Source organism: Montipora capricornis, chromosome 6 (assembly GCF_036669925.1).
Source record: "Montipora capricornis isolate CH-2021 chromosome 6, ASM3666992v2, whole genome shotgun sequence".
Lineage (NCBI taxonomy): Eukaryota > Metazoa > Cnidaria > Anthozoa > Scleractinia > Acroporidae > Montipora > Montipora capricornis.
The window spans coordinates 9,447,289-9,464,788 of NC_090888.1; the positions used below are offsets into that span (position 1 = coordinate 9,447,289).

At 39.7% G+C, this 17,500-nt stretch overlaps 1 protein-coding gene across 4 annotated transcripts in view; it reads right to left on the reverse strand.

The window, feature by feature from the left end:
* The window catches only part of LOC138051463 (caspase-1-like), a 52,578-nt gene that overhangs the window by 5,706 nt on the left and 29,372 nt on the right, over positions 1-17,500 (reverse strand). The window contains exons 5-6 of one of the 4 annotated variants that reach the window (XM_068897660.1): positions 15,491-15,515; positions 4,145-4,637 (exon numbers count right to left, since the gene is read on the reverse strand). The exons of 1 other annotated variant lie outside the window; for it this stretch is intronic. In XM_068897660.1, coding sequence (XP_068753761.1) covers positions 15,501-15,515 — 15 coding nt within the window. In that variant the 3' untranslated portion in view covers positions 4,145-4,637; positions 15,491-15,500. Of the gene's footprint in view, positions 1-4,144; positions 4,638-11,009; positions 13,164-15,490; positions 15,516-17,500 lie in introns of those variants that run through there. 2 more of the 4 variants (XM_068897661.1, XM_068897659.1) reach the window with 2 other exon arrangements.

Below are 17,500 nucleotides of genomic sequence, written 5' to 3' on the forward strand. Positions count from 1 at the left end.
TCTTACAAAACGATAGTTCAGTAGCTGCTGCTGGAAAACTAGAATTTCTCAAAGTCCATTTTCTTCGGATACATTAGCATGTTTTTATTGACATCTTAAATATTGGAGTTTAATTAAAGTTTCTTAAAGTGCTACTATGACGAAATTCGCATCTTTACTATCTAAGCCATTTCGAGACATAAACATGTGGTCTGTACGAGAAGCAGAATGCCGTGGACGACTATTTAAAATACACAAATTAGCAAGTGATGATGTCATAAACTCAACCGAATTTTCATCAAATATCAATCTCAGCCAATTTGTATCAGAAATGCCTTGATTCTTTGTAGTAAGATTCTAGTAGGTGTCCTACACAATATGAGCACACCAGTTTTATTACCATGACAACATACTGGGTTCAAGACCTCCATGTTATTAAGGGCTTTGCTGGCCGGTCACGTTTGGCATTCTATTTTGATATTTACCAATGGTGCCTCATCTGCCTGATCCTGGAAGCATATACAGCTGTAGATGTGTTAGGTCGACTTTGTGGCCTTGTTAAATGTATTTCTAGCTTAAGATCACCAAAAATATTGAAATCAGGTTGGAGGGGACTGGAAAAGAGTGAGTTGCCATGGGAACCAATTCCTTTACAGCCGTAGGTGTGTTGCCTGTAGAACTATTAGCCTACCAAGTTTCAATAATCTCTGCTGCCAATTGACCGAGATAGCTATATTTTATATACTTGATGCTGTATCGGCTTGAATGAACGATGTCATCAGTGCTCTCATTTGCATATTTTACCCATTCTTCAAACTTAAAGATCTCTGGAACCAATGCAGATATTGCCAAACGGTAAACGGCGTTTTTAATCTTTCCTGGAATTCTATGTGATAAACTTAAAAATTCAAGGGATAAAAAATTTGATCACAGGAGCACTTAAATGTACTGTTGATTGCGCCTGATAACATGAAGGATTCGGCAAGAAATATTAGTAGCTTTCATTGAGTGGATAAGTCTGACTTCGCAAATATTCCAGCCCGAATTCTATTTGTGTTCATCTTCTTGCAACAACGTGCAGGCAATTTCCGGGAAAATCTGATTGGCTCACATTTATAGACTAACATGACACAAGATAACATCACTCTTGACAGGTGGGCGGTAGACAACTCGTTAAGAAATCGTGTCAGGTGTGCCCTTTCGCGCCCTGTCTAAAGGGAAAGTACGCCTCATCGCAGGTTACTTTTTCTCCTAGGCTGCCGCTTGTTGTTCTTTTCTTTTTCCTTTCTTGACTCAGCGCACGAGGGGGTCTGTACGGGTCCGCAAATGATCCCCAAACTGTACCGCAAATCATCCCGGAACGCAAATGATGTTAATTTTGGACCGCAAAAATTAATGATCTCGAAAAAAAAAAGAAAAAAAAAAAAAAAAAAAAAGAAATGGCATGGAGGGTGGAATGGTCTGGATAGAGAATTAACGCGAAGAGCGCTTATTTTTATTAAAATCACTTTAAATCATGGCTCACATCACGTTTCTGCCTCATCATAGTTTTCCAGAAAGACTGAATTTTGTTTCTTAGCGCGTTGTTATAATTTGCCACACTTAATTATCGGTTACAATCATCGGTACTGAATTTTGTTTCTTAGCACGCTGTTATAATTTGCCACATTTTAATTATCGGTTACAATCATAGGTACGCAATGCGTACATGTGGTAAGTCATGCATTAGGTAGAAGAGGAGGTGCTGGAAACAAGGGTGTTGAGCTATGGTTAATTAAAATCGCAAAATTTGAGAGCGATACTGGATGTGCAGAGAAAGAAGTTCACCACAATTCTTTAAATGCTTGTGGGTCGTCCGAGGTATAGCCTTTGGAAATAGGATGAAAAACAGTAATACTTCTCTCTACGATTTTTGATTTTATTTTATTTACCTGTTTCTTGCTTAGGTTGTTTCAAAATCACCAATTGACCTTTTCAGCAATAGCAACACCATTTTGGATTTCGCGTTTGGCACAATCCATGGGCTTGTTAGCCTGGATAGACCACAATTTCACTGACTAATATATAAGTCAGTAACACATTGTTTTCCTGCATTTGATTCAAACACAGATTCATTACCTTAATTAAAGTCTGCACAAGCTGTCTGAGTAGGATGAACTAATTCGTTAAAATTGATAGAACCTTGATGCTTGTTCACATCACTGCCTTGGCGAATATCTGCACTAACTTCTTTTTCTGGATCAAACACTCTAGGTCCAGGGTTCTCCTCGACATCGTTTGACATTCTCTTAAGAACAGTGCGTGAATGTTGTAGCACACAATTTTAGTTGCCCATACTGTCACTTCATTCTCACATCTATACCACTGTATCAAGCATTTCAATGTTGGTAAATAGAATACACTAAAGGTAAAAATACGTCATGCATACCAATTCTGGCTCCATACTGTTCTTTTGTCACACCCATTTTCAAGTTGCTGCTGTTTAATTTTCCTACTGCACAATACTAAATACATTATTGGAATACAAAATTATTAACTAACTGCAATGCTAGCTTCACAGGAAACAAAATGGCTCTTGACATAATTTTGAGTGCCATTAAAATTAAAATACAGTTTGAAATACTAAACTATTATTTGACACACTGTTTTGCAATGGCAAGTTCACAGCAAACAAAATGACCTTTGAGATAATCTTTCACTGTAATTCAATTTAGGTTTCGTTTGTTCTCTTCACGATCTCTTTAGCTCAATACACGCTAAATAGATCGATTCTCCGATCAATAGTTCACGCAGATTGCTGTCTGTATGCAGTGCCACAGATCATCTCCAATGCAGTGAACACCGTAAGAACTTTATAGTTCAAAAAATGTATTTATTTAGGTGAAACAAAAACAATCGTAAAACGTTGTACTTCAATGATGCAAAGCGATAAAAACCAGTTATTTATGCAGTGGCTTCCGGTGCCCATATCTCACGCTCACGTTCACGGCTCTGCGCACATGTGAATCTATTTTGTTTACGATACAGCATGCATCGCGACTTTCTTACAGTGCAACGCGCCTTACCGTGGCCACCCAACAAACTTTCACATTTGACAATTACGTAGAGATTTGTCCACTCAACAACCCATGCAACGGTGTTCAACTTACAACTGTGCGAACTTTGCAAGGAGGCGTGACTTTCAATCAAATTCACACATGCTGATTGGCGGACAATTTGTGAAAAACTTTGTTAGGTGGCCATGGTAAGGAGCGTCGCACTGTAAAAGCTATCGAAACGACGTTACTAATGTTTACAACTTTATCAGCGGCTTTATCAGTGGCTAGGTTAAGCTATCGTGACGGCAATAGCATCATTCAATTCAGTATAAAAAATCTCTATTCACCATTCAAGGGTTCGTAGCAGCTTCTAGGCTCGTAGCAGACTTTACCTTACCTTTACCTATTGTAGCCGCACTTGCTGTGGCAGCCACAAAGCACAACGTTGATTGTAATACTCGCAAGAACATAAACATACCTTGTGTAATGGGGATACAGAACAGCCTTCGGGCGTCCACAAAATAAAGTTGCTTGTAACAAAATAATGACAAAAAATTAAAATCGCTTATCCTTCCTATCCAGATACAGTAACTATGTGTTTGATAGCCTCGAAATCGATGGATTTCATCGTAATTAATCGTGATCAATCGCCTTTGTCCGATAGTCTGTCGCCTTTTGACGGGTTTCATGTCACGTGACTGGACATCGGGACAGGACATCCAGTTTGAGCTAAACTGATTGTGACCAGGGAGCCTTTTCTCGAACCCTGCGAGAAAAATCGGGTCTGCCAGGCCTCGATTCAGGGACATTTCGTATTGAGCATGCATGTGTTAAAATTCAAATGTATTCTTGTGTCGGCCACGCGTGACCAGTAACTGCAAAACTACGAAACGAGAACAAACAGTCGGGATATTCGAACAACTTTGGCAAACACACAAATTAATTCTCTATCCAGACCATTCCACCCTCCATGCCATTCCTAACTTTTTTCCCGGGATCATTTGCGTTCCAATATGGGGATCATTTGCGAACCCGTACAGGTTGGGTAGAGGTCCGGCGCTGTAGAAATCCCCTTGCTCGGTTGCGCTCTACCCCTGAAGATTCGCAGCCATTTACGAGCCTAATGGTGTCGCAGTCAGCTTTTCTTTACCTTCAGGTTGTTTGGATTTGCTTCATGGATCCTGTGTTAGTTTTTTCCACATTTGTTAAGAACGGCGATTTTAGTGTAAAGTTTTTTTCATATTTATTTCTCCTGTTTTTTTAAGAACGAATAATTTTAATGTTCAAATATTTGTTTATCCCTCCAACTTGATTTAGTGGAGCATGACTTTGACATTATCGCGGTTACGGAGACGTGGCTTCCTTGTGAAGATTTATTAGCTAAGCAAATCATTCGTGATGTCTGTCCCGAAGGATACAAAATGTCCCATATACCTCGTAGCACTGGTCATCGTGGGGGTGGTATTGACATCTTGTGTATAAAACATGTCTTGACATACGTGTTGCTGATAATTGCCAACGCACTACTGTGAAATATAGTACCTTTTAACATGCTCACTTGATATTTCTCTCTGGGGAAATCGTAATTGTAGGAGACGTCAATCTTCATTTGGATAATACCTCAAACAATCAAACAAGAGAATTTCTGGAACTACTGGATACCCTGAATCTGAGTCAACTGGTGAATCAACCAACTCACAGACTTGGTCATACTTGAACTGCATAATAGGCTGATTTAGCAACAGAACGGGAACGTCAGTGGCGACGGCGCGCTCAGAAAAAACACCAATGAGAATTTAGAATAGAGAAGAAAAGAGTGGAGTCTATTCTATTCTGAATTCTCATTGGTGTTTTTTCTGCGCGCGCCGTCGCCACTGACGTTCCCGTTCTGTTGCTAAATCAGCCTAATAACTGAACAGGATGCGAATCTTGTAAATGATATCCGTGTGCACACTCCTTGGATATCTGACCATAGCCTTGTAGCTTTTAAACTCTCAGTACAAAAACTGAATAGTGAAGATCTGAAGATTTATAGACCTATTTCTAATCTCTCGTATGTGTCAAAGCTGATTGAGAAAGTCGTAGCAAAGGAGTTACATAACCAACTATGTAAGTACCAACAACCTCGACGAACCTATGCAATCCTGCCTATCGAGTGAGCCACTCTACAGAGACGGCATTGTGCAAGATTTACAATGACATCACATTAGGTGCGGTTACACTCACCATGGTAAATGCCATTTCCCATGGTAAATTACCCCACGGTGCCTCACACTTGGGTTTTAGTATACCGTGTTAACTAGGGGTCACACGTTACGAAGATTACCGAGGTAAAACGAAATCTCACGCAATTCATTGGCGGGAAATTTAATCACAACTTCATCAGCATAGCGATTGGCTCTTGTACCTCGGGCATCAAAACACCCTTCCAACTTCCCACGTTAAATGTCATGGGCGCTTCCACTGATCTTTTTGACGTATCCATGGATATTTAACACGGGAAATTTACCTCGGAAAGCGTCGGTCACACTACTAAATACAGTTTCCCGTGGTAAAAAGGCAATTTACCACGGTAAAAGTGCCCCGTGTAACCGCACCTATTGTCACTCGATCGTAACGAGTGTGTTCTGTTTGTATCATTAGATTTATCTGCGGCTTTCGGTACGATCGACCATCAGATACTACTAGCAAGACTAGCACATCGTTTTGGAATTACTGGTAGATGCCTTCACTGGATCAAATCCTATTTAGATGGAAGGCAGCTGAGAGTCGCCATTGACGGAATACTCTTTGATTCTAAGGCCTTAAAGGGAAAGTACGGTCTAGAAAAAGTTTCTATAAATTACAGGGTTGGACATTAGCACTCGCCCGCTCCTCCAGGCGAGTCTCTAAAGTGTGGGGCGAGCGCAAATCATCGATCACTCGCCCGTTTGGCGAGTGCGATTTTCGTCGTTAAGAAATTATCTAAATTGCGAAATAAACACTGCATTTTGCATTCCATTTTGCCAAGAAAATCCCTAGACATAAACTTACCATTTCTATTTTACAAAGTTTTATATTCCGAACTGTCTAATAAACTGGCGCTAAAAGGCAACATTGGGCTTCGTAAATAGACAGATTATATGAAATATGTACAAGTACAAGGAAAGGTTACGTTTATACAAACGTTGGCCGTGTAACACTTATATTTTAAACAGAGTTAACTGAATAGCGGGTAATGTGAAGTGCTAGATTTCTATCCCATATGAACCATGTGAGCGTTAGCCCTACTGATGGAAATGGGCCCACACTAGGACAGAGAAAAACTCTGACAAGGCTGGGAATTGAACCCACGACCTTCGGGTTAGATCTCCGCCGCTCTACCGACTGAGCTACAAGGTCAGACGGGAGCAGGCCGTAGGAACTGAAGATGTTACAGTCACGGCAATGAACATGTACAAGTACAAGGAAAGGTTACGTTTATACAAACGTTGGCCGTGTAGCACTTATATTTTAAACAGAGTTAACTGTTCTTGTGTGGGCCCATTTCCATCAGTAGGACTAACGCTCACCTGGTTCATATGGGATAGAAATCTAGCACTTCACATTACCCTCTATTCAGTTAACTCTATATGAAATATGGCTTCCTGGTCAGTGATACTGCTGGTCACTATCGAGCAATCGGTGACTAGGCAAACATGGCGCCTTAATAAGACCGCTCCTCAGAAGAACAGACAAGTTTACTCGCAAACTGCAGGTATCTCTCTCGGGATTTAAGGCCTTTAATAGAATTTTTCATTGAAGTAATAATCCTCGGTCTGCCACCTGCTTGACGAGGTTGGAAGCGAATTGTTTTCCCGTACTTTCCCAGCACTCTGATCAATGCGTGCTGAAACTAAAACAGACTTCCTATTTACTTTAATAGCCTTTCAGTGTTGAAGTAAATTTCAATGGTATTAAATAGTAAAAATGAAAGATGACTAAATTGGTTGGAGAGATTGGGGGGTGGGTAAACTTTTGGGCGAGTGGAAACTGATCCGGGCGAGTGCATTTTGAGGGTCACTCGCCCGAATGATTGGAGATTTATTGAACACAATAATATAAACGAAAAGGGGTTAAACCGTGGAGGTCTACACCTGAATTTTGCAGGTAACAAGCGTATTTTTAAGAATTTTTATCATGGTCTAGCTCATTGAACTTTTACTATGCCTTCCATTAATGCCGTGCCGTTGGAAGGCAACAGTCAGGAGTCATCGAGAAGTCCGACTCAAAATCCTATTGATCGTTCTCGAGTATTGCCCTCCAAACGCGGTTTTAAGCTGGCCTCGCTGATTATAAATAAATTGACCACTCATCTTGATGAACTCAAGATCTTTCTCGTAAGTAACGATATAGATGTTCTCGCAATTAACGAGACTAAACTAAATGAATACATCACCGATAATGAGGTCAGTATCTCTGGTTATGATATAGTTAGACGTGATAGAACTACATATGGAGGTGGGGGCGTTTGCTTTTATGTAAAAAAGTCAATTAACTTTTCGGTGCGCAACGATCTTTGCATGGACAGTCTTGAGAACCTTTGTATTGAAATACGCAAACCTCGCTCTAAATCATTTATTGTTGCTACGTGGTATAGACCACCTAATTCGCTTGTTGGTATATTTTCACCTTTTGAAGAGTTGATTGGGAAATTGGATTCCCTTAATACTGAATTCTACCTTTTAGGGGATCTAAATTGCAATATGGCCGCATCCCAGTTTGACAGCGATACACGCAAATTATTAACTATCACGGATGTTTATGGTCTTCAACAACTCATAACAGAACCAACAAGAATAACCGAAACTTCTGCAACATTGATTGATTTAATTTTTACTAACTGTCCTGACAAGGTGTTATGCTCAGGTGTGCGTCATATTGGCATTAGCGATCACAGCATGGTCTATGTCTATCGAAAATTAGCCATTAATGGACAGAGTAAGGGTCACACTAATATAACCTATAGGAATTTTCGAAGTTTTGACCGTGATAAATTTCGTAGCGATGTTGCATCTCAAGATTGGGATCACATAAACAATTCTTCCAATCCAAATGATGTGTGGAATGAATGGAAGGAATCCTTTTTGGCTATTGTTAACAAGCACGCTCCATTGAGAACCACTCGTGTTCGCGCGCGGGGTTCCCCATGGATTACTTCTGAGCTTAAAAAACAGATGCACGATCGAGATATTTTGAAACTCAGAGCAATTAGATCAAAAAATCCTAATGATTGGGTTCACTTTAAAAGACAGCGGAACAAAGTCAATAGTGCGACTAGGCTAGCGAAGCAAGTTTATTATCAAAATATGCTAAACGAGCATAAGGGTGATTCCCGCAAAACCTGGCAGATCATCAATGAGCTGTCTTCCCGAAATTTCGTGGAAACGTCTGTGAAACAACTGAATGTAAATGAGCAATCAGTAACAGCTCCAGCAGAAATAGCGCACGAATTTAATCGTTATTTTGCTACCATTGGCCCGAAACTTGCTAGTGATATTCCTTCTTCAGATGGCAACAGCTATCTGAATTATCTCACTAGCACGGATAAGTAGTTTCAGTTCCGCCCAACCTCCACAAATGAAGTATTTTCACTGCTGAATAAACTGAAAAAATCAAAGGCAGTCGGCCTTGACAAAATTTCTTCTCGACTTATTCGTGAATGCGCGGATCTTATTTGCAAACCGCTGTGCTATATTTTCAATCAGTCATTAAATGTAGGTGTGTTCCCAGACGACTGGAAGTGTGCACGGGTCACTCCACTATTCAAACAAGGGGAACGTGATGACCTAAACAATTACCGCCCAATTTCCGTTATCCCGGTTATAGCCAAAGTGTTCGAAAGAATAGTTTATAACCAATTATATGCGTACCTAACAAAGCATAACGTAATATGTAAATGCCAATCTGGTTTTCGCTCTATTCATTCCACCGTTACGGCTTTACTTGGGGCTACGGATACTTGGGCTTACAACATTGACCGAGGAAAAATAAACGCTGTTGTTTTCCTAGACCTAAAAAAAGCTTTTGATACGGTTAATCACGAGATCCTTTTATCTAAATTAAATAATTACGGCATACATGGCATTTCTTACAACTGGTTTAAGTCCTATTTGGACAACCGCACTCAAAAGTGTTCCATTAATGGATCACTTTCTAAAACTTGCTCACTAAGTTGCGGCGTCCCTCAGGGGACTATTTTGGGTCCATTGTTGTTTTTGCTATATATCAATGATCTGCCAAACTGTCTAACGAATTGTATGCCATGGATGTACGCAGATGACACCCACCTAACATATGCGGGTGACAATACAGGCGACATAGAATCAAGACTTAACCATGATCTAGAAAATGTTAAAAAGTGGTTGATAGCAAACAAACTTACCCTGAACATGACAAAAACCGAATTTATGCTGATTGGATCAAGGCAGAGGTTGTATGCTCTCACAATCCTCCAATTCCCGAGATTAATGGTGCTCCTATCACTCAAGTTTCTGTTGCTAAATCCCTGGGCGTGCTTATTGATAATAATCTTAACTGGAGTAGCCATGTCGATAAACTGACAAAGAAAGTAGCTTCTGGAATTGGAGCCCTCAAACGTATAAGGCATCTCGTTCCTCAGACGACATTGCGCTCTATTTATCACGCTTTACTTCAACCGCACTTTGACTACTGCAATGTCGTCTGGGGAAACTGTGGTATCACGTTACATGACAAATTACAAAAACTGCAAAATAGAGCAGCCAGAGTTTTGACCTTCTCTAATTTTGATGCAAATGCTAGCGAGCTATTCAAAATTTTAGGCTGGAAAAATCTAGTTAGCCAGCAACAAATTGCGCTGGCCACAATGGTCTATAAGTGTCTTCAGGGGCTAGCACCGGAATATCTATGTTCTAAATTTACAAACCGCGAATCTGTTTATAGTTTAAGAGACTCTGAAAGAAAGCTTAATGTTCCGTTTCCGCGGACAAATTATTATAGAAACAGCTTCAGCTATAGAGGTGCTACTGTCTGGAATAGCTTACCCCTCAAAGCGAGACAAGCAGAGTCTCTTGGGCTTTTCAAAAATCTGATTAAAGACATATTTTAGTATAAAGCACGGCATTCATGGAAAGCAGCTTTAGAATTAATATAGTATTATAGTAATTGTATTTTATTGTAATCATTTTAAAATTTTACCTTTTGTAATTTAGATTTTAGCATTGTTTGTAATCTTAGCTGATGATTTTACCGTGCATAAATAATAAAATATCATATCATATCATATCAATGGCGTGTGCTCTCAAAATTAAGTGTCCAACCCTGAAATTGCGAAAACTTTTCCCCAGGAATTCGAAAATAATTTACCGTTTTGTCCAGTTCCCTGTTAAAATGTGACAAGAGCACTTTGAACTGACTTGGAGAGGGCCATCTTGGATATGACGTGTTATGACGTAGCAATAGTCAACAAACTTGTTCGACCTTACCAAGTTCTTCGACCCCGATCACTTTCTCAATGTTGTATAACCCTTCTGCTTCGAGAAATTCAAATGCAAGATGAACTATGGTAAACGGTCTTGTGGTTCAATAGTTAGTAGGCCATGTAGGCCATAAGTGCTACAGAAACTCAAGTCAATTAATACTTCTAGTCAATCGAACTAGGCGGCAAAAGTCAGCCTAAGCAAATGAAAACAAGACAAAAACCTTGAACATGCGACAAAGAAGTATTCGACAAGCGTACCTTTTTCACGTTCTTCCTTCAGCGACAGCCTTCTTAGATACTTCAGCAAGCGTATTTGTTTGCTTTCACATGGGGAAGCGTTTAATTTAGAATAAGTCGACGAGATTTTCAGATCATTGTTGCTCAATACACGTTGCAAGGCTCTTTCACATCAACAATTACCGTTGTTGGGGTGTACTCTTTCGAGGGGGTTGAAACTAGACAAATCTAGACTTGAGAACACGTACAAAAAAAAAAAGAAAACCGAAGCTTACACCGGAAAATTAAATTTTAAAGAAAAGTCGGCCGGCGAAAATAAAACGTGGATGGATCCTTCACACGTGAAAACCTGACTGCTATATTGTCTGTTCGGGTCTGTTCGGGTCTTCTACCAAGGAAGACTTCAAGCGGGATCTTCAGGTATATGAATATTGGTCTTGTTGACATTCGCTTCACACGGAAATCTCAGTCAACTAGTCCAAAATATCATTTTATTGGAGCGAGAAAACTGAATCAAGCCATATAAAGATGACTTTCACTGTTTAATGGGCTAACAAACGTAACTTGAAATGTGGTTAAATTTTGTTCGCAGTATAGAAACTACTGAAACGATTTACTCTTACCATTTTTGCCGACGAGGCGGCCGACCCTCTGGGGTCGAGTTGGCAAATCATAGAGCCGTACGTGAGTACAGAAGAAAAATCTCATCTCAGCGTAAGGGACCCTTTTTTGACCATATTTGGGTAGTGACGTCACGTTTTTGCACGTGGCGCTTCCACCGTGTGGTTTGTGTGCTGTTTCAGCGGACGATTCAGCTAGTGAGATTGGAGGCGCTTGTAGTTGCCTTACGTGTTTGTAAATTGAATTGTAAGCAGCGGCTGATCAAGGAATAGGGTTATACCTACAAATTTCGGACAGAACGAGCGTGTTCGCTTGTCGATTTCGAACCAGCGTGTTCGCTTGCGAACCAGCGTGTTCAATTGTCAATTTCGAACCAGCGTGTTCGCTTGTCAATTTTAAACCACTGCTTTCTTTCGTCGATTGCCACGGTTTTAAAGACTTCAGATCAAAGAATTGAACAAATTACTATAACACATCTTATAGCACAAAGAATTGTCCTTGAACTCCAGCGTTGCGTAATTAGAACCACTCACAACTTGGACAAAGCGGGGGTAGACAATATTGCTTGATTATTGCGTTCAATACATTTATTATCTGGTTAATCGCCGTTACAAGCCGACAACTAAATGTTGGGTTCTTTAGCTTAGCAGACATTGCTTTTCAGGGTTCATTCAATGTGAAATACAGTGCTGTTATTATTATTATTGTTATTATAACCTTCATCACCACGTGCGTGAAAGTTCGAGTTGCGCCGATGAAACACATTCCCTACACGGGGCTGCCGAAAGTTTTTACGCCATCAGTGTAATAGTTGAGCTTGTGTTTATACTGATAGTTAACTTTCAGCATACCATTTAAGTTGTCATGGTTTATGTTCACCGCAGAATGCTTTTTCTGTCACTTATTCTTTATGGCAGCAGTTGCTCGATAATCAAACCTTCATTTTCTTGTTTTAGAGTAAATTCTAAACCAGAGACAGTGTATACCACTACAAAAGCAATCCACCTTTCTCTGGACAAAGAGTATAACGTTTTTACGTTAAAATTTGGACTCAGACAGAGCACTCTCAAAGTGTGTAAATAAAGTGTAATCGATGTAAGATCCAAGGGTTCAGTCAAAAACCTTCATACGTTTTTGTATTTATCTTTTTTTGATTGAATCAAAAAATGAAACGAAAATTCATGTGCACATTTATTCTCGGTTTTCACATGACGTCACGACCGCCATGTTGGTGCCCTAAACAAAGAAAAGGCGGCCATGTTGGTGCCCCGACCAAATCCTCCGGGAATTTAACTCTATTATTATGCAAACGCTTCCTTTTGTTTTCGTTGAAAAACATGGCTGTTGATCACGTGAGTGAAAACCAGCAATTCAAACAATACTCAAACAACCAGTAAACCTAAGGTAACACTTCAACATCACAAGATATTGCTTCGAACTTAAGTAATACTCCCTTAACATTTACACACTTTGAAATTATGGAATTCCTCAAATTATGCCTTTAAGACCAAGACTCTTATCAGAGTTACTTCACACTCTTCCTTTCCTACTTTCATTTATAGTAAAATAATTTTACCTCTGTGTCAAACTTTCACACATTCCAGAGACATAAAACAATTTTGCCTCGTTGGCACTTGCCGCAAGGCACAACTAGTATGGAAGTATATAAATCGATCATTTCTTTTGAAGTTATAACAGGGATCTCGTAGAAAGCCACGGTAGACAGATTAAACTTGATTTCCAGGCATTTACTTCACAGCAATGAGCGCGGGATAGCACTGCAAGCTCTCTTTCGCTTGGTAAAACTCCTGCAAATAACTCACATATAAAACCCTGTTTAACGACCACGAGGTAAATCTGTTTATAGGTGGAGCCAATCTCGTACCCAGAGTCCTCGGGCTTTTTGGCCAGCGGGTGAGCGCCCGGAGAGATTCCGGGATAATCGACTCCATTTTCCCAGAAAACGTGGGTTCCGGTCTTAGTACGTATGCTTGAGTTTAACCGGAAACAGAAAAGAGAAAACCGTAAACAGTAGAAATGGCGGGTTGAAAGTGTTCGAGAAACAAGAAATTTAGCCTTACACACAAAGAAACTGGAGAAATGATCACTAGCTTGGTGTAAGAGCAAGTGAAGATGAAACCTCTGACGCTTTCGGTAAGTGTATTTTTAGTGTTTCAGCGTACATTCCATCATTCAAAATGCCATCGTGCAAGCAACACGATCGACAATTTTTTGTGGAAACGACACAAATGTCCTCTTCTTCTACAATTTGATGTTTCCGTAATTCTGAATGGCTTCGACAAGACCTTATTCCACGGATTTCTCCTCAAAGAAACTGATGTAATGTTTTCCCAAGGTACTTTTGCAATCGCAACAGTAATCACGTTTTAGCAGCGTGGGAAAATTCCCGTGCGGTATATGACGTAATTTAAACCTCGTCGTTTTATTATTTTTGTGATTTATATATTTCTGAGGCAGAAAAAACCAAACAGCACTGAAACTAGTTTTAGATTTTGAATCTCCCTCCAAATTCTGGGGCTTCCGAATTACCTTACCGACTTCCTGTCGGACTGCCATTGTTACGCAAGCGGCCAATCAAAAATATAGTTCAAGTCGATTATCCCAGAGTCTCTCCGGGCGCTCACCCGTTGGCCCAGAAGCCCGAGGACTCTGGGTACGAGATTGAGGTGGAGCCAATATCAATACAGTTTAGCCTCTGGATTAAGATTCAAGTCTACAAAGCATTGCTCTCCTCGCCTGTGTTTTCTGTTTAGAGGTGGAGCCAATATCAATAGAATTTAGCCTCTGGATTAAGATTCAAGTCTACAAAGCATTGCTCTCCTCGCCTGTGTTTTCTTCTTTACATCAAGTACATTTAGTCATCCGGAGAAATCCTGACTATTGCTACGTCATAGCCTTGTTTGCATACACAAAAACAAATTTGCCTATTTTTGATGCGTTATTGTTGGCTATTTTAACACATTTAGTCCAAATGAGTGGTCAAGTATGACAATTAACACAGGTAAAGAACTTTCGATTCAGAGAAACTTTTTCTAGACCGTACTTGCCCAAAACTGTTCACAATATATTTGGTCCCACTTGGTGATATCGCTCGTAGTCATGGTGTCACGTTGCATGCTTTAATATGCAGACGACTGCCAAATTTACATCGCGTTTTCGAGGGAAAATGTTTCTATGACGAAGTACAAGATGGAAACTCTTCTTTCTGAGATCAAACAATGGATGTCAACCAACATGTTGAAGTTAAACAATAGTAAAACTGAAATAATGACAGTAGGTGGACCTCGACGTAATTTTATGGAACTAAAATCATTCACTGTTGGTAACGAAGAAGTTGATGTCACCAAGTGTGTTCGCCTTTTGGGTGACTTTGACAGTGACTTTACCTTAAAGGGGCTAGGTCACGCAATTTTAGGCAATTTCAGCACTGATCGAATGGTCATAGAATTAACTAAAATATCAAAATAACTGTTCAAAACTATAGAAGAACTCTAACAAAACACAGGGAAGCCAAGAAGGGACATGGATGGACAAAACTGGAGAGGATTGAAATGGATTGAATTTGGGTAAATTTGAAAAACGTCGGCCCACCTTTTTTCAAACTTATATCATTCTATATCAAAATGTCATTTACAAAGCTGGAAAATCATTCTCAGTTGTTATGTAGCCGTGATTTTGCAAATGAAAGACTCTTGCTCTGCCAATTTCACGTTTAGATTAATTAAACAAAATTACCTAAAATAGCGTGACCTAGCCCCTTTAAAACAACATGTACGAAATACCGCAAAGAAATGCTTCTAAACGCTGAAAAATATGTTCAAGATCAGACGTTGTATTAACGAGACTGCAGCTACGGCAATGGTTCATACAATGATTATATCTAAACTTGATTTACATGTATATTGCAATGCAATTCTCTATGGTCTGCTAGAGTCAACGCTAAAGCACTTCACCAGGGTGTTTAGAATTTCTCTGCACATTTCATCTTCATGGTTAATATGAACACATAACTCCAGTTCTTAAACAATTTCACTGGCTGCCTATACGTCAACGTATTCACTACAAAGTTCTAATATTGACTTTTAAGTCGTTAAACGTTCTGGCACCAACTTACCTTGAGGAGCTTATGAAGAGGAGACCTATGAAAAAAACAAGGGCTGATGGCAACAATGACTTGGTGATCCCCGCCATCAAGCATAAGTCCTTTGGAGGAAGATCAGTGAGCTATGGGGAACCTAAACTATGGAATACGTTGCCTATCTTATATTCGGCTAGCCAAAACCTGCCAAAACCACCCAAAACCACCTACAACCACCAACAAAACTACCCCAAAAAACACCCCAAACCATCCAAAAATACCCAATACGACCGGTTTGTGTGATGTTGCGTGACTATCACGTTGACAATCATGCGTGGAATTTTCTCATCCTTATCGTGCTTATTTGGCAATAAAGAACTTCGAATTAAAACTCTCACGAAAAGCCAAAGCGTACTCTCGAGCTGAAAACAAGCCAGCAGATATATTTTTAAAACTCAAACTGATGTCAAGTGAAAAAACTAAGAGTAAATTTTCGAGTGGTGGTTCCGGACTCAGGATTTTCATGTCAGATTTTATTGAAAACGTGTCTTCAGAAACAAGATATCGCTAATTGAAGAGCTGCAAAATTAAAGAGTGGTGGATATCTAAAGCCCTCGTACAAACAATGCACTCGATATTTTTTTTGCCGGGTTCTTTTTACACATCTCATATCAAGACACTCTTACCTGGTCTATAGTGTTGGAGGACTGGCAAAATGTGGCAACTAACACTTTTGCGTTGTTTGCTTGCGATACCGGAGCCCATCTAAACAGTTCACGATTTAAGAAACTCATACGCACAAAAATTTGTCAAACAGAACATGCTGCAAACATGACAGGATGTTGTTCAAGACTAAAAGGCTCTCCTTTTGCTTGGGTGGAATTACAACAATATCCTGTTGTCAGTTTATATGATAAGCCTCTGTGCGTTTGTCTGTTTCGAAAAAAGATATTAGCTATTCCAAAATTACCACAGAGTCTCAGTGCTTCTTTAAGACTGCATCAGTAACAATATATCTCGCGAAATCGCTAAATTAGAAATCACTTCATGTCCACCAAGGAAGATACACACGTGCTGTATACTGTCACACAATATTTGTCATAGAACATCAAGCACTATGTAGTCACGTAAGATCACGCAAAAGGTATAAAAACGTTTCTTCAGGTCACATTGAATCGCATTGGTATTTTGTTGGTGGTTTTGGGTGGTTTTGGCTAGTTTTGTTGGTGGTTTTGGGTGGTTCCATGTTTTAGTAGCTACGGCTTAGCAACGCATAAACAGCAGAAACCTTTCCAAAATAGCAACACCAAACAACAATCGGCAGGTACAAAACGCAGGTCACAGGGCACAGGTCAATGTTTTATCTATACAGAAAGTATCCTAAACATTCATAAAAGCTAACCTTAGGCCTAAAAACGTTTCTTTAAGCCTAATTGAGGCCTAAAATTAGCTTTTATGAATGTTTAGGATACTTTTCTTTAGGCCTAATTAGGCCTAAGGTTAGCTTTTATGAATGTTTAGGATACTTTCTGTATAGGTTAAATAATGACCTGTGGCCTGCGTTTTGTACCTGCCGAACAACAATGGCTTCAAACTCCCAAATAACACAAATTCTTCACTACATTGGTACAGTGTATTATGTCTCAACTCCTTACTCATTTAGCTTTCACAAAATCGCATTTTTTACACGAAACATTGAAAATTTCCAATAAACCACGCCATGTACATTGAGAGGACCTAGATCATGAAACATACTTTCAGCCAAACATTCACAATTATCCCAACAACCCTTCTCTACCGTTGTACTCGTTGGCACTTCTACTGATAAGTACAACTAGTATATAAAGCGCTATATAAATACACCTTATTCCCAAATGGCCGTCATTTTAGTATTCTTTTGTTTGCTTGCAAATCAGCCCTTGTTGCTTCGTTTTTAAGCTAAAAATTCAAAAGCATATTTCACCTTGAACGAGGCAACAAGGACTAATTTGCAAGCGAACAAAAGAATACTAAAATGGTCGCTATTTTGGAATAAGGTGTATGAAA